This window comes from Schistocerca cancellata, chromosome 4 (genome assembly GCF_023864275.1).
Source record: "Schistocerca cancellata isolate TAMUIC-IGC-003103 chromosome 4, iqSchCanc2.1, whole genome shotgun sequence".
Taxonomy (NCBI): domain Eukaryota; kingdom Metazoa; phylum Arthropoda; class Insecta; order Orthoptera; family Acrididae; genus Schistocerca; species Schistocerca cancellata.
In genome coordinates, this window is record NC_064629.1 from 866,471,395 (window position 1) to 866,496,685 (window position 25,291).

The 25,291-nt window shown below is 42.8% G+C and overlaps 1 protein-coding gene across 6 annotated transcripts in view; it reads left to right on the forward strand.

Moving 5' to 3' along the window:
• The window catches only part of LOC126185004 (acidic mammalian chitinase-like), a 178,000-nt gene that overhangs the window by 65,778 nt on the left and 86,931 nt on the right, over positions 1-25,291 (forward strand). For all 6 annotated transcript variants that reach the window (XM_049927725.1, XM_049927731.1, XM_049927727.1 and 3 more), the window contains one exon: positions 552-670. In XM_049927725.1, coding sequence (XP_049783682.1) covers positions 552-670 — 119 coding nt within the window. The remainder of the gene's footprint in view (positions 1-551; positions 671-25,291) is intronic.

Sequence of the window (25,291 nt, forward strand, 5' to 3'; positions counted from 1 at the left end):
TGGCTCTGAGCACTATGGGACTTAACTTCTGTCATCAGTCCCCTAGAACTTAGAACTACGTAAACCTAACTAACCTAAGGACATCACACACATCCATGCCCGAGGCAGGATTCAAACCTGCGACTGTAGCAATCGCACAGTTCCAGACTGTAGCACCTAGAACCGCTCGACCACTCCGGCCGGCCTTGGCCATCAAATTCGCATGATATGAACCTGATGGAACACATTTGGGACACTACTGGTTGCCAGCTCTGCACCCAAAAGAAGCGATTGGTCCATAATTTACAGGAATTGTGTGACATGTGTGTAGACATCCGGTGCCACACACCTCAGGAAATTTACCAATAATTTGTTAAATCGATACTAACAGAACTGTTGCTGCATTGCATTTCAGAGATGAACCAACACACTGTTAAGCAGACGGACATAATCCTCTGGCTAATTGGTGTATATTGTAAGTTAAACATTTGCCCCCCCCCCCCCTCCCAATACATAATGTGTAATTAATATAGTCAATCTCTTCTGTTATATTATGTTAAATTTTTTTTCAGGTCATTAAGTCTCTTGTTGGTCTAAAAATTCGTAATAAAAATCTTAAAGTTATCCTGTCTGTGATTGGTATGCCAGGTGGATTTGGAGATATGGTTTCAAAGTCATCATCCAGGAGAATGTAAGTATTGATTTTCACATCAATTGACAACTTTTCAAAAGGAATATCTTCATTTCTACTTTAACAGATAGTATCTGATGAAATTAATTTTTCTTTTTGTGGCCATAAACTGCATCATTCCTGTGGTCCTTCTGATACAGTTCTCACTATAATATATAATAATTAGTTTGATGTCTTTTCAGTGTAAGTGGTTAAAGTTTTAAAGATGTCTATTACTCTTTAAGCCATTAGCAGTAGGTTACCAGTACTTATAAAATCAGATACTCCTTTGAAACTTCTGACCATGTGACAGGGTTTCAGATGGTGAGAGTATAAAAACTTTAAAACGTGCAAAGTATACTGTAATCATGAGTTTATCATGTCAAGAACAAACAAACTGAGGAAATATCAGTGTAATGTTATAAGTATTATAACTTAAAAACAGTAAATCTGTGTAAAAAGTTTCAAGGTTTCAAGATTAAAAAAAAGAAAAAAGTCTAATTTCCAATATAGATGCTTTTATGTTGATACCTAGTGTTTGTGGCCATTTAATCATGTGGTACCTTAACACCAGCAAAATATTTTGCATTTGAAACTGAGAAATCAAGTGTATTTTCACTTGGTTTCTCAATTTGAGATGAAAAGAAAAAGTGCACACAACACAAAACTAAATCACTGTAAAATAAATCTTGACAAAATGCCTAAAGCAGCCACATAAAGACGGATTTTTAAGTACAGAATCAATTATTGTGACTTTCGAATAAAGTTTGTGTACTTTATGTTGTACCCATGAATGGAGGTACAACACCTTACAGAAAGTGTGAGAAATCAACACAGTTTATTCCTTTACAAATGAAGACAGAAAACAGAATTATGCAAAACATTTATGACTGGGCTAGCATGCCACTGGTGCGGCGATTAGCAAAGTTCATAGATGACACTGGTGATCAGAGTACTTAGTAGAAGACATCTCAGAATAGTCTAGCTCCAGACAGAGTTGAAGTCCAGTTGAGGGTGATCTGAGTTTTGCGGCATCATGGTAACAGCAATAGCATTATCCCCAAGTCAGGACTGCCCAAGTGTGGTGGTGCATGCACTTATGAAGCCCTGGCAGTGAAGGAATATGCCCTCTGATAGTGAGCCCACAGTGGCATGGCTCAATGTGACTGGAACTGTCCTGACGTGCAGCTATATCGTGAGCACACATTGGCCAGATATTGCTACAATACCATGGAGGCACCTGTATGCTGTGCGTGAACCGGGAACTGCTGGGCATAGACTGTGTGACCTGTGACAAAGCAGCTGCATTGCAGCATGCACCTTGCTGTAGGCATTGATGATACCACCCTCTTCCCCCCAAAAAAATGCCTCACCATGATGGTTACTGTGATGGGCCACAGTGACGATGGGGAGGTCTGGGCCAGAGGTAGGGTGGTGATGTCAGACCGGAAGCTGGATCTAGACATGGCTGACCTGCATTCCAGCATTCGTTGCATGGGCCCTCAGAAAAACCAGAAGATATAGCAGAGGGAATATGTGCCTCCTGCCTGTCCTCATGTTAGCAATCCCCACTATGGCACAGGTGAATCCAGTCCACGGGTGTCTCAGCAGACAATGGCGAAGAGGACAGCGGCCACGGCTGGGAAAACAGGAGGAGCAATGTCCGTGCTGGTGACCCAGACGTGGCAGTGACACAGACTGTGGTGGCGGAGACTGCAATGTCAGGGGCTGTGGTGATTGGGGCTGTTGCAGCGGAGGGTGCAGCCCTTGTGGCTGAGGTGATTGAGGCTCTGATGCCTGCAGTTGCAGCAACAGTGATGTGGAAACCCTGCTAGTACCACTGGGCAGCTGGTACAAAACCCACTATGGATAATTGCCAGGTGAGAAACTGTCTGCTTGAACATTCTCTGGAACAGAAAGGACTGTAGCAGGATAATGAATAGTGTGAGTGTGCAGCTGACTCTCGTGTCTGTTATGATGGTGTCCCAACCCACCTTGAACAACATAGGTCGCTCTGCTAATGAGTTTGATTATAATGCCAGCTTCCCACAAATGGCCACTGTTAAAGATCCTGATATACACCTTGGCATTGGCCTGGAATTTTCAAGGAGATAGAGGAGTGCCTGGGGACCGAGGAGGTTGGAGAAGATGTAGCATAGTCCAGTAAGTACTGCCATGAAGAAATTCAGCCAGTGACTTATCTCTTTGAGGCATCATACATTTGAAGTGTCATACAATATGCTGAGAAGGACAGGGGCAGAGCATTTTTCTTGGAGTGGAACAGCCATAATTTCAACAGCTGCACCTTGAAGGTACACACGAATTGTTGTGCCTCACTGTTAGATTGTGGTGAGATGGGTGTTGATCTCATGTGGGTGATGCCGTTGGCCTTACAGAAAGACACTAATGCTGATGCAGTCAATTTCGGACCATTATCTGCCACAATAGTAGCTGGTAATCCTTTTTGGTAGAATATTGTTGCTAGAGCTTGAATCGTGCTGGTCAACTTTGTGAAATTCATAGGGACCACAAAAGGAAATTAGCAAACAGCATGTACTACGATAAGCCATTGCAAGCTCCCAAATGGCCCTTCGAAGTCGATGTGAATTCACCACCAGAGGGCAAGCAGTGGGGGTCAGTCAAAACTGTTGGTAATGATTAGGCAGATTCTCAGCACATTGATTGCAATGCATGATCACGTGTTCAATGGTTTTGTCCATCCCCAGCCATGTACAATACCACCTGGCCAGTTGCTTCATACAGATAATGCCCCAGTGTCCTTTACAAAGTAAGTAACACCTTCTGCAGCAGTGATGTTGGGATCAGCTCATGGGTCTATTCACTTGGTGTGTTTAAGAGCAAAATTCCATTTTGGACCAAAAAAGTGTCCCACTGGCGAAGCCAACACTGAAAAGACTCATTGGGAAACCACTTACTATCCTCAGGCCAGCCTGACTGAATAAGTCAGGTTGGAGGGTACCATCCTGCTGCGTGGTTGTGGGATTCATTGGTTGTCAGTTAGAGAGGTAAGTACTGTGGCTTATCAATGTGGTCAATGTGAAAGCAAGCATCCTCAGAAGAATCAAATTCCACATCTGATCTGACAGGAAGATGAGATAAAGTATCCACATTGGCATGGTATGCCATGGTGTTATAGTGAATTTCATACTTATATTTGGCTATAGTAAGCGCCCAATGTTAGAGTTTATGCTCCATCTGGACAGGCAGGGGTTTGAGTGGGTGGAATAAACCAGAATAAACTGGCGAGAGGCTCGTGATCTGTTAGCAGAAAAAATTTCCCTATTGATGAAACTTGGAAATGCCATAGATGACTGGAAAGGCCTCTAATTGACATTAGTTCACTAAGCATTGTTAATCAGTTTCAATGTGAGAGAAACGGGTGGTCTGTGGCGCCACCTTTGTGGGATGGCACCACACTAATGCCATAGGAGGAGGCACCCACCACAAGGATAACAGGTTTTGCAGGACCCAAGTGGATCAGACATCTGTTGCTAAGGAAGACATTTTTAATGTCTAGAAAGTTGTTTCTTGCTGAAGCAACCAGATGAAGCGAACATTTTTCCATCTATGGGCATGAAAGGTGCTGCAATATGAGTAGCATTAGGGATGAAATGCAGATAATATGAGATCTTGCTGAGGACAGCCTGGCATTCAGTGAGAATGTTTTGAGAAGGGAGCTTCCGAATAGTCTCCAAGTATTTGGCGGAAGAGGGAACACCATGTAAGTCAATGACTTGACTGAGGCATTCAATTTTGGTAATAAAAATTTTGCATTTTTTCTGGTTGCATCAGAGTCCTGCAACAATGAGGGTTTGGAAGAGGCATTCCAGGTTCCAGAGGTGCTCCTCTGGAGTACTGCCAGAGATGAAGATGTTGCCCAGAAAATTAGTGCAGGAAGGGACCTTCAATGTCAGTTACTCTAGGAACAAGTGGAAGCTGTCCAGAACAGAAGCACTGCCAAAGATTAGATGCTGATATAGGAACAGCTAAATGTGAGTGTTTATGATAAGGAAGGACTTCATCATGTTATCCAGTGGGAAGCGCAGATAGGTTCCTTGAGACTGACCTTCCAGAAGAACACTTCCCCTTGTAATATGTCCATAACTGTTTGGGGTGAGGGAGAAGGTGCAAATCCACGACAGACTGTCAGATGACCGTGAAAACCCCCAGGTTTGCATATCTCTCAACTCTGCTGCAACTTCCTTCTGAGTGACGTAGGGGACATCTTATGCTTTGACAAATCACGGTTGGGCAGTATTTTTCAAGGTAATGTGGGCAGAAAAGTCTTTGGACCTACCAAACGAGTCCTCAAAAAGCTGAAGTATCTGTCACAGAGCTTTGTGATTATGTTGTGGGGCCCGTGGGAGTTGATCGTTGCCACGTTATCCAAGATTTGGAAGCTGAAGATGTGAAAAGCATTGAGGCTGAAAATATTAGGACTGCAATAAGAGTGAATCACTACAACTGGAATTGCCATCTGTAGAAAACACATGCAAAGGATGGCAATACAATCTCTATTGTACAATGGTGAGAGCCTGTGTTGGAGATTCAAGCTGTGGGGAACTGAGCTTTTCAAATGTGCACCTATTGATCAATGTGATAGAAGCCCCAATATCCAGCTGGAATTTGACATTTTGGTTCTGAATACACAGTAGTGTGAAAAGTTTCATTGAATCTTGTACAAGATGCTCAGGGTGACTGACAGGCCAGGATCATTCATGCTTAGTGGAAATGCTGTAGTTGGTTTGAACTGGGAATGACTCATCAGAAACCAAATGGTTAAGAAGAGTGCCATCATGAACATCAGCATGATGGACATTCATTGTGTTAGAACCATGTGTAACTGTGTTAACAGACAGGCCCCATAACTGCTTCAAGCAACCATCCTGGATGTGCCCAGTCTTTTTCAAAACAGACATTTAGTTTGGTGGAAATCATAAGAGCCCCTATGATGAGAGATGTAGTACTGAGGCAGGATTCCATTTGCTGCCATTACGTGACTGCTGCAGGCATTCCATAGCTTGTTTACAGTGCCCACCAGAGACGTAGACCCCATGTGGAGAAGACTGACAGGTGTGGCGACCACAACTGGCAATATTTCCAGCTCTGTGGTGTCAAACATTTCCTGTACCTCAGTTATCCAAATGACATCCTCAAGCAAGGGGTCCAATAGTTTTAGGACTTACACCCAAGGTCAGGAATTGATAACATTTTGAACAATAATGTCCCACAACATGGTGTCCATATACAACTTACCCCAGGAAGAAACAAAGTTTCAGGTGGGAGTGATACCCTGTAACTTGGTGAGCCACTGCTGATAGGACTAGGTAGGTTGGTGCTTTGTTCAACAGAACTTATACTGTTCAGTGCCGGCCAACACCTGGGTAATGAACTTATTCAGGATGAATAAGGGGGAAAAGCTTAATGCAGATGTGCAAGATATCTGCACCAACCCAAGAAAAGAAGTATGAATTTTGAACATCACCTGAAATGTTGAAAGTCACAAAGGTTGAAAGAGCTGCAATTTGTATTTGATCCACTCCTCCGCAGTCACATCAAACTTGCAGAATGGTGAAGCTGCTACTGTTGTCATCAACCTGGGAGAAGCATTGAAGCAGGGCTTACTGTAGAAGCTGTCAATTATCCAGCAGCCATGTCACCTTATCCATCAGTTGAGCAAATTGCAACATTTGAGTCCTAAGAAGCTCTTGGAACAGCACAGGTTCCTGTTGCTGGACAGCTGCCATGCTGAAAACAAAAGGAAAGCTCTGCTCCATTAAAACTTAAAAGCTAAATGCCTCCTGCTTCTGCTTCTTGGTTGGGGGGGGGGGGGGGGGGGGGGGGAGCATAACAGTAGAGACACAGTACTGGAAAGTGAGGATGTGGCACCATGTCAGGAATTGTAAACCAATACAAGAACTACCCTCTGTCACCCCTAATTTGTTGTATCCATGAATGGAGGTACAACAGATAACAGAAGACATGAGTAATCAATACAGTTGATTTTTCTACAAATGAAGACAGAAAACAGAATTTTGCAAAACTTTAATGAATGGGCTACTGCTGCCACTGGGATAGTGATTAGTAAAATCCATGGATGACACAGGTAATCAGTGCTGAGTAGAAGAATCCCTAGAATAGTCCTATTCCAAGCAAAGTCAAAGTCCAGTTGAGGATGATCCAAGTGTTGCAGCTTCCTGGTAAAAACAGTAGTATAATCCAGGACAAGACTGCCTGAGTGTGGTACTGCATACACTGGTACCATAGGAATATGCCCATCGTTGGTGAGTCTGCTGTGGCATGCCACAACATCAATGGAGCTGTAGTTAGTTGCAGCTGTTTCATGAGGGCATGCCAGCTGGATGTTGCTACAATACTGTGGAGGCAGCTGTGTACAGTGGCCTCACCTGCACTGCCCAGCACATGAGCCAGAAGCTACTGGCCATGAGCTGTGTGATGTGTTACCTGCGGCCGCATGGCAGCAGGTGCCATGGTGTAGGGATCAATGATACTTCACTTTACTTGTGGTTACGAGCAACTTGGTTTACGCACTGGTAATACCACACTTTACATGTGGTTAGTTGCTGCTTCAATTCTTATAATGATACCTAAATCATGCTCTCAGTTGCCTGTCAACTGCTTGCAAGATGTCGCTAAAATGTGTATGTTCATATAATTTTGATGATGTGAATGTAAGAGACTGAAATCTTAATCACTTATTTAGTTTATTTTTTTTAAGACAGCATTGAGGGAACAATCAAACTGAAAGGTTTTGAGGCCATAAAATTCCATATCTTCATATCTGTGCAGTCTTGCATCCCTTGCACATTGCACAATATACAATGGATATGATGTCCGAGTATCTTATCTCTGTTGACTGAGTAAGAGTCTGTTCAAACCAAAATCTCTGAATTGGAAAATCAGTTAGTGCCACTGCTTTTTTGTACATGACAATCACTGTGTTTACTTGAATGCCATATTTAGATGTGACGAAGTATAAACTCATTTAGTGAGGCAGACAACAAACTTGAACCTTTGCATGTCAAGTGAAAATATATAATCACCATAAATAGAGTATCATTGCCAATTTGAACAGTGTGATAACATGTTTCGTAAAATGATTGGTGGTCTTTCAAGAAACATATCCCAGTTAATATTTCATCATTTCTGTTACCTAAAAATTAAACCTGTGACCATCTGTACTTCCCTTCTCTGTAAACACTTCATATTCTCTGTTGATTCTACTTGTTATTGCCCATATACACTTGATCAGTATTCCACCGTAGATAGTACGCATAACTCATAATCAATCAATCTCTTTTCTGGATGAACTCCAGTTTCCATTGAGAAACTGAAGACTTTCTTCTTTCATTATCCATATAGGAGTCTACATGACTGTTCTGTATCATATTCTGTGCAGTGCTACTTTTGGCTGTTTTTCTGAATGATTCGGCCATTGCTCATTAATTTTTTAGTTAATAGCAGCTCCATTTCTATCAGGTGAATTTAACAGCTTTATTTTTTCTACATAAGTAGCAAAGTTACTAGTCTGTGTAGTATGTGTTATAACGTCAAGTTTAACACATATATTTCAAAACGACACAACACATATAAGTCACTGAGCAAGTTGACAAAGCAAGACATGTGAACACTGTAACATTCGGAGGAGCACTGAGTCCAAGTCTAGTGGCCGCTGGCTGGCCGCTTAGGTGGCGCAGCTGCTTCATTGTTGGCAAACAGCGCTGCATGTAGAGGACACACGTAATTGCGCGGCGGCACTTTGAATGATCGGCGAGTCACAACACTTTTCCCCCCTTTGAAATTTTTTCACTAGTCTTGATGAAGGTGTCCTGTAGACTGCTAACGTCCATAGGCATTGTGTGACTGGCCGTAAAGTCTCAAGGAGGAGGCTTCCCATACGGACAGAAGTGTCCCCGATGATAACGGGTCGAGATGACAGGAGACGTAGGGGTCGAATCTGCTAGGGCCCCGTGCCAATCTGCCCATTGCGGCAAGTCCACTTGATATAACAGGAGACATGGGCGATGTGTCGGCATCCGTAGGAGAAGGAGGCAAGTAGATTGGCTCTGACAGATGATGGACATCCGGTTCCTGCATGGGCATGTCTCCTGGTGGCATCCGTTCTTGTACTGGCACCAAGATGATGGTGAGAGGGCTGCGTTGTGAGTAATGCGAGACGCCAAGATCCCGAGCGTCCAGTAGAGCTGAAGGTGGTGTAGCGGCATCTGGAACAGGCTTTGCCGGCACACGAGGCCGAAGCTGGTCCGAATGATGCATTGCAACACACGTGTCCATCTGGATTTCATACAGGCGTCGGCCACGGTGTCCTAAGATGTGGCCCGGACTCCATTGTGACCACCTGCCATATCCCCGTACCCAGACAAGGTCGTCGGCGGTGAACCGGCCAAGCGAAGGCACCCGCAGCCGAGAGGTGGAAGGCCGCAGAAGATGAAGTAGCGTACGGGGCTGTCGGCCATATAAGAGCTCAGCCGGGCTGTGGTCACCCATGGGGGTGAAACGGTAAGAAGCCAGAAACTGGAGATGCGCATCATCAGCAGCAGAAGAAGTCGGGAGCATCTGAGCCTTAAATGTGCAGACCAATCGTTCAGCCTCACCGTTTGATTGTGGATGGAATGGAGGGGCCGTGACATGCATAACGCTGTGACGAGCACAAAAATCTGCAAATTTGGAAGAAGCAAATTGCGGACCATTATCAGTAACAAGAGTAGAGGGAAGGCCTTCCAAAGAAAAAATGTGGGCGAGAGCACTTGTGGTTGCTGCGGTGGTAGGCGACGTGCAACGGACAATGAAAGGAAAGTTAGAGTAGGCATCAATTACAAGGAGCCAATAAGTACCTAAAAAAGGACCTGCAAATTCAGCATGAATGCGCTCCCAGGGCGTCTCAGGCGAAGGCCATGGTGACAAAGATGACTTCGGGGCAGCGGCCTGTGACCCACAAGGGCCGCAGGCAGCGACCATGTGTGCTATTTCAGAGTCGATCCCAGGCCAGAACACATGACGGCGCACCAGAGATTTTGTGTGAGACACACCCCAGTGCCCTTGGTGAAGTAGGCGCCAAGACTGAAGCACGCAAAGACGCAGGTACCACAACACGTGGCGAAGCATTGTCGGTGGAAAGGAGGATAACACTATCCCTATCCATGAGGCGGTAGCGCAAAGTGTAGTAGTTCCGCAACGGGTCAGAAGTCTTAGCAGACCGACAATCTGGCCAACCCTTCTGAATACAGCGTAAAACCCGGGAGAGGGTAGGATCAGAACCCGTAGCCGCCACCAGCTGGTCCCCTGTGATGGGGAATCCGTCCACAATCTGCTGCTCGGCAACATCCAGATGAAAACACAAAAGTTCATCCTTATTGAATGCCACATCAGGACTCACGGGAAGGCGAGACAGTGCATCAGCATTTGCATGTTGAGCCGTCAGCCAGAAATGAATCTCATAATTGAAATGAGGCAAGTAGATAGCCCAACACTGGAGGCAGTGTGCAGCCTTGTTGGGAAGTGACGATGATGGATGAAACAAGGAAACAAGCGGCTTGTGATCCGTAACAAGATGAGATTTGGATCCATAGAGAAAAACACCAAACTTATGAAGTGCATAAATGATGGCCAAAGCTTTTTTTTCAATTTGAGAATACTTTTGTTGGGCGTCCGTGAGTGTTTTGGAGGCATAAGTAATGGGTTGTTCAGAGCCGTCTGAAAAACGGTGTGCAAGCACTGCACCAACCCCATATTGATAGGCATCCATGGCAAGAACAAGATGTTGGCCAGGTTGATAAGTAGCCAGGCACGGGGCCTGTTTCAGCATAGCCTTCAATTTCTGGAAAGCCACACCACATGACGGGGACCAGTGAAAAGGCACGTTTTTATGCAACAGGCGATGCAAGGGCTGAGCCACTGAAGCAGCAGACAGTAAAAACTTGTGATAGTATGCTATTTTCCCCAAGAAAGCCTGCAGTTCCTTAACAGATGTAGGGCGAAGAGGGGCATCGATCGCAGCGACAGTTTGCTGAAGTGGACGAATACCATCCCGAGGGAGATGAAACCCCAAGTACGTGATAGATGCGTGAAAAAATTGTGATTTCTGAAGATTACACTTAAGACCGCCTCTCTGTAAGACATGAAAAAGTGTGTGGAGGTTCTGAAGATGTTCCCAGGGACAGCGAGCAATAATTGTTCCAAGAATCGCTGAAAGAGAGCAGGGGTGCTGGCAACCCTGAATGGCAATCGTCGGTATTGATAGAGGCCAAAAGGCGTGTTAAGGACCAGAAACTGCTGGGAAGCCGCGACGAGAGGAAGTTGATGATAAGCTTCTGACAGGTCAATCTTAGAAAATTACTGGCCTCCCGCAAGTTTAGTGAACAATTCTTCAGGTCGGGGCATAGGGTAAGTGTTGATGAGGCATTGCATATTTACAGTGGCTTTAAAATTGCCACAGAGACGAATGTCACCATTGGGCTTAGCAATGACAACGACAAGAGAGGACCACTCATTGCAAGTGACAGGAAGCAAGACCCCTGAATTAGTGAGACGATCCAGCTCCCGTTTTACCCAATCACGAAGGGCCACAGGAATGGGCCGAGCCTGAAAAAATGTAGGCCGAGCAGTGGGTTTGAGCGTGATATGAGCTTCAAAGTCGTTTGTACAGCCTGACCCAGGAGAAAAAAAGGGACCAAAATGTAGTTGACAAGGAATTCAATTGAGCATAAGGATTAGCATCAGAGACGATATTGACAGAGTCGTCTACGGAGAACCCAAAAACATGTAAGGCATCGAAACCAAAAAGATTCTCTACGTTACTCTGGTTGACCACAAATATGGGAACAGTGTGAATGACGGATTTGTAAGATACCTCAGCATGAAATTGTCCCAAGAGAGAAATCTTCTGTTTATTGTACGTCCATAATTGCCGAGTGACAGGTTATAGGAGTGGAGAACCCAACTGAAGATACGTCTGAGAATTAATTATAGTGGCAGCAGAACCAGTATCTACCTGCATGCGAACATCCCAACCAAGGATTTGGACAGTGAGGAATTTGCAATTGACAGACAACACAGAATCACAATCAGCGTCATGTTCATGAATGTAATGTATGTGGTCGGATTTGCAAACGGAAGACACATGACCTTTCTTTTTGCAATTGTGACAAACAGCCCATTGTTGGGGACAATCCTCGCGTGAATGTTTCATAAAACACCTCGGACATGAAGGAAGTTGCCGGGGGTTTTGCTGCAGTTTCTTAGAGGTTTGTTTACGGTTAGGCCAAGGTTGCGCGTGGGAGTGTACTGCGGCCATGACGGCTGACGGGGACACACCGCATGCTTCGTCAACAGCGCACAGAGGTTGTATTTCCCTGACGTCACCCCACGCCTCTATTTGTGCCCCAGTGGCGCGAGAAATTTCAAAAGACTGCACGATGGATACTACTTCATCTAGAGTCAGATTTGCCAACTGAAGGGCACGTTGCCGAACTTCTTTGTTGGGCACTGACCGGATAATAGCATCCCGTACCGTGCAATCAGCATAGGATTCTTTGTGAACTTCAGTAACAAATTGACACTTTCGACTGAGGCCGTGAAGTTCAGCAGCCCAAGCGCGATAGGATTGATATGGTTGTTTTTGAAAATGATAAAAGGCAACACGAGAGGCTACCACATGCGTTTGCTTTTGAAAATAGACAGACAGAAGTGAGCACATTTCAGCAAAGGACAAAGACGCAGGATCTTTCAAAGGAGGCAATTGCGACAACAACCAATACATTTGAGGTGAAATCCAGGAAAGGAACAGAGACTTACATGTTTGTTCATCCGTGACATGAAATGCCAAGGAGTGCTCTCGAAGACGTTTTTCATAATCAGACCAGTCTTCCGCCATCTCGTCGTAAGGAGGAAAAGGAGGTATAGACAATGACGAGAAACGCCCCGCATGTGATGTCGCTACGAAATCGCAAATCGCCGATGTTAGAAGTGTTTGCCGTTCAATGAGACCTTGCAAGAGTTGCTCGACAGTAGCCATGGAAACCTGTGGGTCAATGATGAAAAGAAAAAATCCACTACCTCGTCGCCAATTGTTATAACGTCAAGTTGAACACATATATTTCAAAACGACACAACACATATAAGTCACTCAGCAAGTTGACAAAGCAAGAAATGTGAACACTGTAATATTCGAATGAGCACTGAGTCCAAGTCTAGAGGCCACTGGCCGGCTGGCCGGCTGGCCGGCTGGCCGGCTGGCCGGCTGGCCGCTTAGTTGGCGCAGCTGCTGCATGGCTGGCAGACAGTGCTGCACGTAGAGGATGCGCGTAATTGTGTGGCGGCACTTTGAATGATCGGCAAGTCACAACAGTATGCATAAGTTTTTCAAGATATGATGAGCCATTTGTACAGTTTTATTTGAATAATTCACCTAATAGTAAATAATATTCCATTTGCAAAGGGTCTGGGTTTATCTTTAATATTATTGACCAAGTCATTTCCAGAGCTATTTCCTGAGTCCATGTGAAGCTATTACCATTTATGTTTATTAGCCTAGATATGGGATGATCCTTGATCATGTCACAAATGTCACTAGGTGTCAGTAAAAACACAGATCTGTTTCTCTAAGCTTAAATAAAAATCCCAGTAAGACCATATTCCAAAAATTAATAAGTCAGAGGAGTTGAACTTGTAGAACATGAGACACATTATAAATACAACAGAAAACAGTTAAGGGCAAATAATTTATCATGAAATGTTGAACTTGTCAAAATGGATAAAATGGATGTTAAGCACGAGTAACATTCATACAGAGAGTGTTTACTCCCAGCAACCATACAACACATACAACACCACATGATGCTGTGTGACCATGACACCCATAGGAAATTAACATTCTTCTTCTTGCAAAGCTGCTCTCAGCATAACAAGGATGCAGGGAGGACATGCCATCTAAGAGGGTGCTTGGGAGATTAAACTGGTTACTCCATATTGTTAATTGTTTTATGTTGAAAATATTTGCATCTTTTGGTAGATCATCGTTCTCTTGCAGAGTGAAATGACCATCTTTAGGTGTGGAAATATTTGTCACAATCACTTGTTAAAAACAATATTGATTACCTGTCAATTTGCAGAGATGCAGCTGGGAGAAATAAGTTCCATGGGGTATGGGTAATGCTCACCATGTCCATGGCATTTGATAAGCTATGACTGAGTATGGGTGCCCCAGACCTGGCCAAAGGGAAAACTAACACAGTGGCACAGCTAGATTCTGTGCGCATGATGCGCAAGCCCACATGAGGTGTTCCGTATCACAGTTGATCACTGACCACTAGATGTGATGACGCACCAAAGCCCTCATGTGAGACATACACCAGTATGATACATGTAGCATCTGGAATATGCAAGGAAGCAGCACCAGAGGGACAACCCCTCAACTGCCTTGCTCCCCTGTAGCAAGCACAACACCCCCCCCCCCCCACCTCCAATCTTGCAGCAAAAAATGTGTGCCACATTGAAGCTGCTCGAGAAGGAGCATGCCCACGATATTCTGTCTGGACTGCTGATTTTCCAGAAAAGCTGGTCGGTGGCCATGGCAGCCACAATTTCTCACACTCTCACAGGAAAATCCAGCAATGTCTGCTGCAAAGTGCCATCCAAAGCAAAAACTATAGTCTCCTGTTGATTGAACACCGGATTGGGACTGGCTGACAACTGTGATAGTGCATCTGCATTAGCAATTTGGCTGGTTGACTAGAAACAGATGTAATTACTAAGAGGCCTGACATCTGCAACCAGTGGGCATTCTGGTCCAGTAGCTTAGAGTAAGGGCTAAAAAAGGAAACTGGGGCTTGTGATTGGTGGTGAGTAAGAACTTTTCTCCATACAAAAAAACATGAGACTTTGTAATACCAAAGATGATAGCACCTCCTTTTCCATCTTTGAATAGTTATGTTGTGTTTTGGAAAGCCTCTTTGATGCATAAATGATGGAGTGCTCAATGCCATGTGGTTTCTGATGGAACAGAACTGTACCAGTATTGTACTGGGAAGTATCAGCAGCCAGGGTTAATGGTTTACCCAGTGTAAAGGAAGCCAGACAGGGAGCAGAGAACAATCACTGCTTGAGGGGCTGTAAGGCCGGTTGGCAGTCCACACACTATAGAAACTTGATGCCCTTTTGGTGAAGCCAGTTAAAAGGATATAAAGTGTGCATGGCCTGGGGAATGAACTTATTGTAATAAGAAATCTTGCCCATAAAGGACAGGGGCTCTTTCAGTTTCTTGGGTTCTGCCTGGTTGATGATGGTTTTCATGTGCTCAACCATAGGAATGAGGCCATCAATGCTAAGCACATGTCCCAAGAAATGCACCTTTGGGGAGAAAAAACTGCAGTTTGCCAGCCTGCAATGAAGGCCATTATCCAGAAGGCTTTGGAAGGGCATCTGCGGGTTTCAGAAATGCTCCTCTTGTGTTGAACATACTATCCAGAAGTCATCGAGCTAGTTTACCCAACAGGGAATGTCCTGAATCAGCAGCTCCAAGAATCATTGATAAATTCCTGGAGCAGACAAAATTCCAAAAGGTAAAGCCTGAAGTGGGTGTTGAGGAGCAAGAAATTCCAAAAACTGTGTCCAATGGCAACTGCAGGCAAACAATGTGCATATCGATCCATGAAAAATACTGGCCTCTTGATAACTTCACCAACAACCCCTCCGACCATATCCAAATCAGTGACATATTGCGCACTGATCGTCTGTTTGAAATCCCTGCAAAGGCACTGTCTGGTTTCTGAATCACCATCAAGGCAGTGTCCCACTGACTCGATAGAATAGAAGAAATGATGCCAAAGTCCTGCCAACGCTGTAACTTGACCTTGACTTTATCATACATGATGAAGGGATGGGAAGGGGTGACAAAATTTAGGTACCACCTATGGCTTAAGAGAGATGTGTGCCTCAAAATTTTCAGCCTGGCCCAAGATATTCCCAAACAGCTGGTCATATGACCATAGTAAGGACTTCATATTGTGAAAGGGGACCTACTGAGACACTAAGCATAGTTTGTCAACCATCTGGAAGCCAAAAACAGAAAAGGCCACTAACCCAAAAATATTTTGCAGCAATGGTGAATTTACCATGAACAAAAGTTACTGTTCCAAATTCTTATAATGTGCTCCCTCAAAAGAATGCACTGTTTACTATAGGAAAGAGCTTGATGTAGTGGCCATTGCAACCCAGGGCGGTCCAAGAGCTGTTATGTATCTGAGTTAATTAGACTCACTATCATTCCTGTGTTTACCTTAAATGCAATCAACTGCCCATTTACTACCAATGGGAGCAGAATATGTTTGGATGATACTTATGGGCATTGGAAACAGCCTCTGAGTCCAGGACCTCTGACAGTGATCCCGCAGCTTGCAGTAACTGTTGCCAAATAGCCTATTTTTCCACATACCCCCCACATGGCCTCTATGTACAGGTAATTCTACTGGATATGCACCAAATGACAATTGGAGCAGGATCACCACCTCGTCCACTGAATAGAAACAAGTGTGGAAGGAGAGTGACACAGAGAATAGTCCTATTCCAAGCAAAGTCAAAGTCCAGTTGAGGATGATCCAAGTGTTGCAGCTTCCTGGCAAAAGCAGTAGCATAATCCAGGACAAGACTGCCCGAGCGTGGTACTGCATACACTGGTACCATAGGAATATGCCCATCGTTGGTGAGTCTGCTGTGGCATGCCACAACACCAATGGAGCTGTAGTTAGTTGCAGCTATTTCATGAGGGCATGCCAGCTGGATGTTGCTACAATACCGTGGAGGCAGCTATGTGCTGTGGCCTCACCTGCACTGCCCAGCACATGAGCCAGAAGCTGCTGGCCATGAGCTGTGAGATGTGTGACCTGCGGCCGCAGTATGTACAGGTAATCCTACTGGATATGCACCAAATGACAATTGGAGCAGGATCACCACTTTGTCCACTGAATAGAAACAAGTGTGGAAGGAGAGCAACACAGAGAACCTGAGAAACATCACAAACATGGATTATAACATTTTGATTGACGTGTACCCACTGCAGACGATGCAGGTGAAGACTGGCAATGCCATAATGTTACTTCACTCTTATTGTCAACAATGTCAACATATGGTGGCTCAGTAGAAGCCAAGGCTGCTTCGCCCACCCCATGGGACTCCATGGCTGTTGACCACACAATTTAATGTTGCCATCTGCCAAATGTCAGAAAGTATGGCCATTGCTGCTGATGTTAAGTTCATGTGATTCCGCAGTCTTAGAAACTTTGGATAAAGAAGTCCGGACAAGCCAATGCACTAGTTTCAACCTCCATCTCAGGTGTTAACCAGATGATCACATCAATGATTAGCGAGTTTGCATATGGAGTAGCTCACTGGGAACACTCAGAACGACACTTGCATGAGAGACCTTGCAGGTCACTGATCCACACCACATATAGCTGCCCTGAGGCATTTGTTATGCTGATTAAACTGTGGCCTTGCCACCACCATGTGTGTTTAATGACAAAAATATTGCATGAGCAACTGACAAAGTTTATCAAAGTTAAGTTTCTCAGTCTCCAGTAGAGTGTTCCAAATTATGCATTTTGTATAACCCCACACTGCTGTACAATAACAAAGCAGCCTTATTAACAGGATCAATGATACACCTTACATGACAGTGCAACAAGAACCAGTGCAGGTACTTCTCCCACTTCTCCTTTTTGTAACCTTGCCGAAGCTGGTAGATGGTGGTGGGGAAACAACCTCCTCTGTCAGTGCCTGGCCTGCTATCAGCACAGCATGAGTATGGAGCAATATTGCATTGTGTTTGAGTAGTTCCTACATCTGCTCCTGCTGCAGCTTTTGTTGTTGCTCGTGGAAATGCAACTGCTCCTACCAGCAGTGCAAAAATAACTGTTGTTGTTGTGGTCTTCAGTCCTGAGACTGGTTTGATGCAGCTCTCCATGCTACTCTATCCTGTGCAAGCTTCTTCATCTCCCAGTACCTACTGCAACCTACATCCTTCTGAATCTGCTTAGTGTATTCGTCTCTTTGTCTCCCCCTACGATTTTTACCCTCCACGCTGCCCTCCAATACTAAATTGGTGATCCCTTGATGCCTCAGAACATGTCCTACCAACCGATCCCTTCTTCTGGTCAAGTTGTGTCACAAACTTCTCTTCTCCCCAATCCTATTCAATACTTCCTCATTAGTTACGTGATCTACCCATCTAATCTTCAGCATTCTTCTGTAGCACCACATTTCAAAAGCTTCTATTCTCTTCTTGTCCAAATTATTTACCGTCCATGTTTCACTTCCATACATGGCTACACTCCATGATGAAAAAAATAAATGTGTCACATGTACAAAAACATGATTTTTTGCCACTTTTATATCCACACATGGAATCACAATGCTGTGAACCATCATTGGTAGCACAAATGTAAACTATATGAGCCAATGGTGGCTTGATAGCAAAGCCGGGAGCTGAACTCTGGAAGAGGAAGCAAAACTTGACATGTGAATTAGTCTAGGGGAAAGCAGAATGTTCGAACACCACATAGAGATGAGCACAGAGATAAACACAAATGCAACCATTACCAAGGACTGTCATTATTATGCAGAAACAGAGCTTGGCATGACACAAGGGGCTGGTCCAAGGGAGTCAAAGTCACCATAAGAACTGCCAGGCCAATCCTGTCATCATTGACAGAAAACATCTGAGTCAGTGACTCTGCTCATGCCATGCTTTGCCTCCCACCCAGTGATATTGTTCTGATAAATTCTTCTTAAACATAATAAAATAAACTAATCTGCTACTGCTGACTCTTCCTCACACTATTCAGCAATCTATTGTAGCGGATTGCTTACTGAAAGTGGTTTAAATTATGTTCTGTTCTTATTGATATAAACATCATTCTTTCCAATAATGTAACAGTCCAAGACAGGCATGTAACTAAATTCATGTGATGCAAAGAAACAATGCCATTATTGGCAATTGTTAATGAAACAAATGTGGAATTGTATCTTGTAAAAAATTATAATGCATGCTGCAACTGATGCCTTCATTCTTATCGATCATTCATTTCATTTGTTACGGACATTCAAATTAACATAAGTAACAAATTGCATATTTATCATTATACCAGCAATAATAATATTAGACATGTTTCCCACTGTCCAACAATCGATTTATCATGCCAGGGATACATCAGAAATCATGTCATTTAATCATGTCATTTCAAATTTTCATGGTTATATGATCTGTCGTGTCCTTAGTTGTACATTGAGAAAAACTTGTTATTGTAGTGTTCCTGAGTAAGGGGAACAACATGCTACAATTGATGAGCCCAGGTAGCAAGGAACAATAGTACAATGACACATTTTGTTGGGACATCTGCGTTCACTACTTGGTTCACACTACAAATCAGTCACTGTCATTCCTTTGGAACGTTCCTACATGGACTAAGTCTGTGAGGTTGTGGTTGATGGTGAGTGGTAGGAGTTGCAGATAAACTCCAGCAAAGAGGTCAGCTTGAGGACTGGTTAAAGATGAAATCTAGCAAAGCAGTGAGTGGTGGGTGCACTCCACGATGAACTTGGTTGCTTGGACACTGCAGTGAAATTATCCTCATTCTGCTTAGTGCAGTGAACTTCCTGCAGAATCTCATACAAGCAAACTAGTTGTGTCTTTACCTGTGCTTGCTCATACTTTAGGAATTTGGGCTATGCACAGCTCTGTTTAAAAAGAAGATCTCAATGTAGTCACAGGATAGCGCCATGTATCTATTCTTTTATGCACCACAGCTAATTCCCTGCAGATAATAACCTGTAGCTGTGGTGCTGCAGTCGAATAGTCTATGCATTGACTAGATTTATGAGAATGGTAGCCAAATCCTCAAACTAAATTGTTGTGAAAGATACACAAAAACTAAGTCCATTTCATGATAACAAAACATGAAATATTCACCACGTCAAAACAGTTCATAGTTCAACATGATGATTCACAAATTAACACAGGTGATACAAACAAAAGTAAACCATACTGTACTCAGTTCTGTAATGTAAGCAGAGCACATTCAAATCTCTAGTGAGTTAGAGTCCTTTTAGAAGTTAGAGTATTGAAGTGGCCATTCACCACCTAGAGTCAGTCACCTATACAACTGAATAATGCATGTTACCATAGGCAGGTCTGCCTTTGTCCAACACTTGACACAAAGTCTCAAGAATTGCTCCCTTGAGCTCTTCCCTCGAAAGTCCGAGTTTCTACATGACTCCCATAGTGTTCGTCTACCAGCTGCTCCTCCATTGGCTAAAGGCTATCCCCATGAAGCTCTACAGACATGAACTGCTTCAAGTTGACCACTTCTCAGACTAAACTTATATATTGCAACAATATTTAAATAAAGAAATATCATAAATATTTGGTTACATATACCTTCTTGACAGCAGAGTCTTTTGATTCTCTTTTCAATTGTAATGTCTGCTAACAATGCAGTTGACCACTTTTGAATTATCACAGTATTTTAAAGCTATTGCAATCAACATTTAAATAAAGTTACTGGCAAAATAGCAAACCGTTCATTAAATAACTATACAAGTATGACAATATGAGATGTTGATGCTGTGTCTATTTGCTGTGTAAATGTGGAGAATGCAATGTTCTGACAAAAATTTGCATAATGAACAAGATATGAAAGATGTCATAAATCAGTAAATAAAATAGATACAGAAATGTAGCATTCAGGATGGTAGCTATAGTGAATGCTATCATCTGAGATATATTTTTTTATTTTATTTTAAAGATACTGAAATATTGTTATGTCATTGGATGTGCTTCATTTATCTGAGATTACGGATGTATTCAGATTTGCTTTAATATGTAACTGTGATTTATTGTCTAACTTCAGACAGCCATAACATAGCTATCTTTAAGATTGTCTGACACTGCACCATGTCTTGGAGCATTGTCTCTTGCACAAAGTCCATGCTAGCAACAGCTGTCAAAATTCCCCATACTGGGAATTCCTCAATTTCCAGCAATGGTGTTGGTCTTTGTACCTGGAGTCACTCATACTGGTCACCTAGCTGGAAGCTGGAACTACTGCAGTGTGCTACAAGACCTTGGTCTGCTAGCGTTTGGCTGTACGTCAAATTTGTCTTACCTTGTACCAATACTGGGCAACCAATTAGCTCGCCTAAATATGTATAACGTTTCACATCTCCATTTAATGTGGCACATTAACTCGCTAATTTGGCACGTGAAGTCACATGAAATTTTGCATACTTACATAACATAAGAAATACATACATAATGTAGTAAATAGGCTACCCTACTTGCATGTAAGAACAACAGAGTAAGTAAGTACCTTTGTGGTGCTGTATGAAACAGCGTGTACCTCCTAATATATGTCATAACATCTTATTAGCATACATTTACTAAATCTAACAAAAATTATAAAAATTGTGGAATATTAATTAAATGCCCAAATAAACATGTAACTTTTATGTAACTTTCAAGTCAGCTTGATCTTTTCAAAAGTTTTTATCATTTTTGCACCCATCTGATAGAATTTTTATGCTTTTACCACACTGTAGCACTTCATCTTAACAGACACAGCACACAATCCATATTCTGGCATCAAAGTTTAGATTGTGATTGTTCACAGTCCAGCTACCTCTACAGAAATTCAAGACCCCTTGCCCAAGTACTGCACTGAAACATGCGCCAATTTGCAGTCACCATCAGTGTTGGAGGATGATAGCAGTCAAAGTACGATTGTGGCTTAGGTACCAATAATTATATGACTTCCTGAATCCCCAAAGATCAGGCACTGAATGCCCTCTCTAGTGGAACTGATACATTTACAAACAGAATAGCAACAAAAAAAAACTGATTTATAGCCTAGGTAAAACACTGGATTCAGCTCAACATTTCAAACACTCTGTCCATGTTCCCAATAAAAAACATGCCTTCCGTGCTGTGAAACTTGTTCAACATGGTAAATCAACTAATAGTTTATCATTTTTCTATTATTTTAGAACATTTAATTTGAAACTTTAAAACTAATACTACCTTGTGTAGGAACTGCCCATTCAACTTTCATTTTTAACTCAGTGCATAACTGGATCATATCTTCAGCAAATATTTACTCTTATTTGCTCTAAAATACAATTTATTTCCAGAGTTTATCCCAGTAATTTTACATGCATTATGTAATTAACCTACATAATATACCCCACAAACTTAGCTTATACTTCCAGAAGCAATTAACATTTTAATGAGATCTGATGATGTCCACACACCAAATTATGTGTGAACGATAATTACTAATAAACTAACATTTTACATGAAATGCCCATACAAAATACTACAAGTAACACATTTAAATAATCCCTTGAAATTTGTCCCCAAATCTTAAATACAGTACAATTTATTCCTTTCTTTCATAACTAATTACTGTCTGCTGACCTCTGCCCACTAAGAGTTTTGGGGCCAGTGTTACCTCACTCTTTACCCTCAGCTGTACCTCCATACTTTATCACTTACATCTTAAATTTACCAAAATGCCCCTTACACAAAACAGAAATAGTTTCCAAAATTCTTATAATTACACATGAAAATACCCTAATCTGCACACAATATTTTTCTCGAGTCCTTCATTCACAATGTGCAAGTCTGTCAACATTCCCACTTACATTTATCCCACCAGTATGAGTATCTTTTGAATCTCACTTTTTTGTTTTTTGAATTGCTCAGATTGAGCTCTCATTCCTCGTTCACCAATGGACTCTTATGTATAGATGCAGAAATTTGTGACAACCTCTGGAATGCCATTTTTAGTTTTGAAATATACACATTTCTTTTCATCATTGACATTGGTCACTTCACTTTTAGCCTACATATTTTCAATTTGACCCCTCTCTCAACACTGTTCCCTCAAAAGATCATTTTTAATGTCCCTTTCTTTTTCTTCTATCTTCATGGTTCATATTATAATTTCAGGACAACCATCACTTTCATTTTCCATTTCTAGATTTTCCTGATCTCATTGTTGTCTTCAGAATCAAATATACTGCCCCCTTCCTCCGAATTAATGATATCAGTAGCTGCAAAATTCTCACAATTAACCACACAACATAAAACTTCATCACTCTTAAACAAATCCTCATTTACTTCCAGAGAAACAGTACAAACTTTATCTCAGTTAACTCCATTAACATCCACCGATAATTCATAAGCTCCTGTTCTTAAAACATCAACTGTATCTGCTGATACACTGTAGGATTTACCGCTACTATATCATTCCACATTGTAATTTACATTACACATGAATCCCACCAAACATGGATTTAACTCTTTCTCCTCTACATTTTCTTCTCTGTCAGATTCTTCTGACACTTTGGATTCTGATCTACCATATAATACTTTACTTTCAATTCCACATCCACTTATAATTCATGCTTTCATCAACAGCCATCAGTTCACTTCCATCAATAGAAATAAATGCAAAAATTTCTTCCTCCAAGATATTTAAATCAGTAGCTCCAACCTTTGCAACCTCAGCACCTAAAACACCACCTTTACCTCCCTTTAACAATAAATCACCCACATCTGCAGATACATAATAAAATTCATCATCAGCTGATGAGACTATTGCTATGTTGCCTCCACAGATAAATTCACATACTTTCGTCGACAGACCACAAAATCATCTCCAGCTGACAAGACTACAGCTTTGCTGCCTTCACAGATAGCTTCACCTACTTCCCCCAATACAAGATAATCTACATTCCCTTTGGCTACATTACTATAATTGTTGCTACAGGCTAATGCCTCATCAGAATTTGTCATAAATCCCACCTCCACCAAATTCAAATCTACCTCAGCCTCTCTTCTGATCACAGAATTTTCCACCAAACATTGATTCCATCATTTACTTCCCTTTCAAAAAATAAATTTTTCAGACCCATATCCTCATTATCAAATTTCTCTTCACATTTTACAATCTTTCTTGCACCCTCTTTACAGTTGTTCTGCTTAAAATTATTCCTCATTTTATTTTTACTTGTTATAACCTCCATCACAAACATTTGTGGCTTCTTTGCCAAGTTTTTGATGCCCACAGAATTTTTAAAGTAATGTGTCATTTTCAACATTGGTTTATTTCACCATCCCTGTGCCTGAGATGTGACAATCTCTAATTTTCCAACCTCGTATTCTGGCATAGCATGTCATGAGGCTCCTGTCCCTCAAATGTTCATTCAAAGTTTTGGTTTCCATTGTGAAAATTCCCATTTCCCCTTTGAAAATGATTATTACAGTGATAATTATTTCTTTTATGATCATTATAATTTCCATTCTGGTACTCATTTCCCTGTTGACTATTCCCATTATGTGGCTTTAATTTCAACGTCTTTTCACGTTTGTCAATAAAATCTGCAAACGTGTCAATGGAATTTGTTGGATTGTGGACAACATCCCATTGTAAATGTTCCAGTAACCATCTCTTGAGCATCTAGTCTCTATCGACACTTCCAGCAGATGATTCATATGTGACAACTTAGCCAGTTCATATACACAATAATCCCATATCGACCCACTTCCGTGTCTGATACTTCTACATCTACATTTTTATTTATTTATTTATTTATTTATTGTTCCGTGGGACCAAATTAAGGAGAAGTTGTTAAATTTTCAAATTTAACACATATTTCGGACAACACAACAACACATATAAGTCACTGAGTAAGTTGACCTGTGTACAAGTCGGCATTCGATTAAACACTGAGTCTCAGTCTAGCGGCCGCTGCTCGGCTGGCCGCTTAGGTGGCGCAGCTGCTGCATGGCTGGCAGACAGTGCCGCACGTAGAAGACGTGCGTAATTGCGCGGCGGCACTTTGAATAATCAGTGAGTCACAACACTTTTCCCCCTTTGAAATTGTTGCACTGGTCTTGATGGAGGTGTCCTGGAGATGGCTAACATCCATAGGCGTTGTTTGACTCGCCGTAAAGTCTCGAGGAGGAGGCTTCCTGTATGGACGGAAGTGTCCCTGATGATAACGGGTCGAGATGACAGGAGACGTAGGGGTCGAATCTGCTGGGGCCCCATGCACCAATCTGCCCGTTGCGGCAAGTCCAGTTGATATGACAGGAGACATGGGCGATGTGTCGGCGGCCATTGGAGGAGGAGGCGAGTAGATGTACTCTGACAGAGGATGGTCCTCCGGTTCCTGCATCGGCACATCTCCTGGTGGCGTCCGTTCTGGTGCTGGCATCATGATGACGGTCAGAGGGCTGCGTTGTGAGTATGGAGAGATGTCAAGATCCCGAGCATCAGGTAGAGCCAAAGGTGGTGTGGCGGCATTCGGAACAGGCGTTGCTGGCACCCGAGGCCGAAGCTGGTCCGAATGACGCACTGCAACACCCGTGTCTGTCTGGATTTCATACAGGCGTCTGCCACGGTGTCTTAAGATGCAGCCGGGACTCCATTTTGGCTGCCTGCCATATTCCCGTACCCAGACGAGGTCGTCGGCGGTGATCCGGCCAAGTGAAGGCACCCGCGGCCGTGAGGTGGGAGGCCGCAG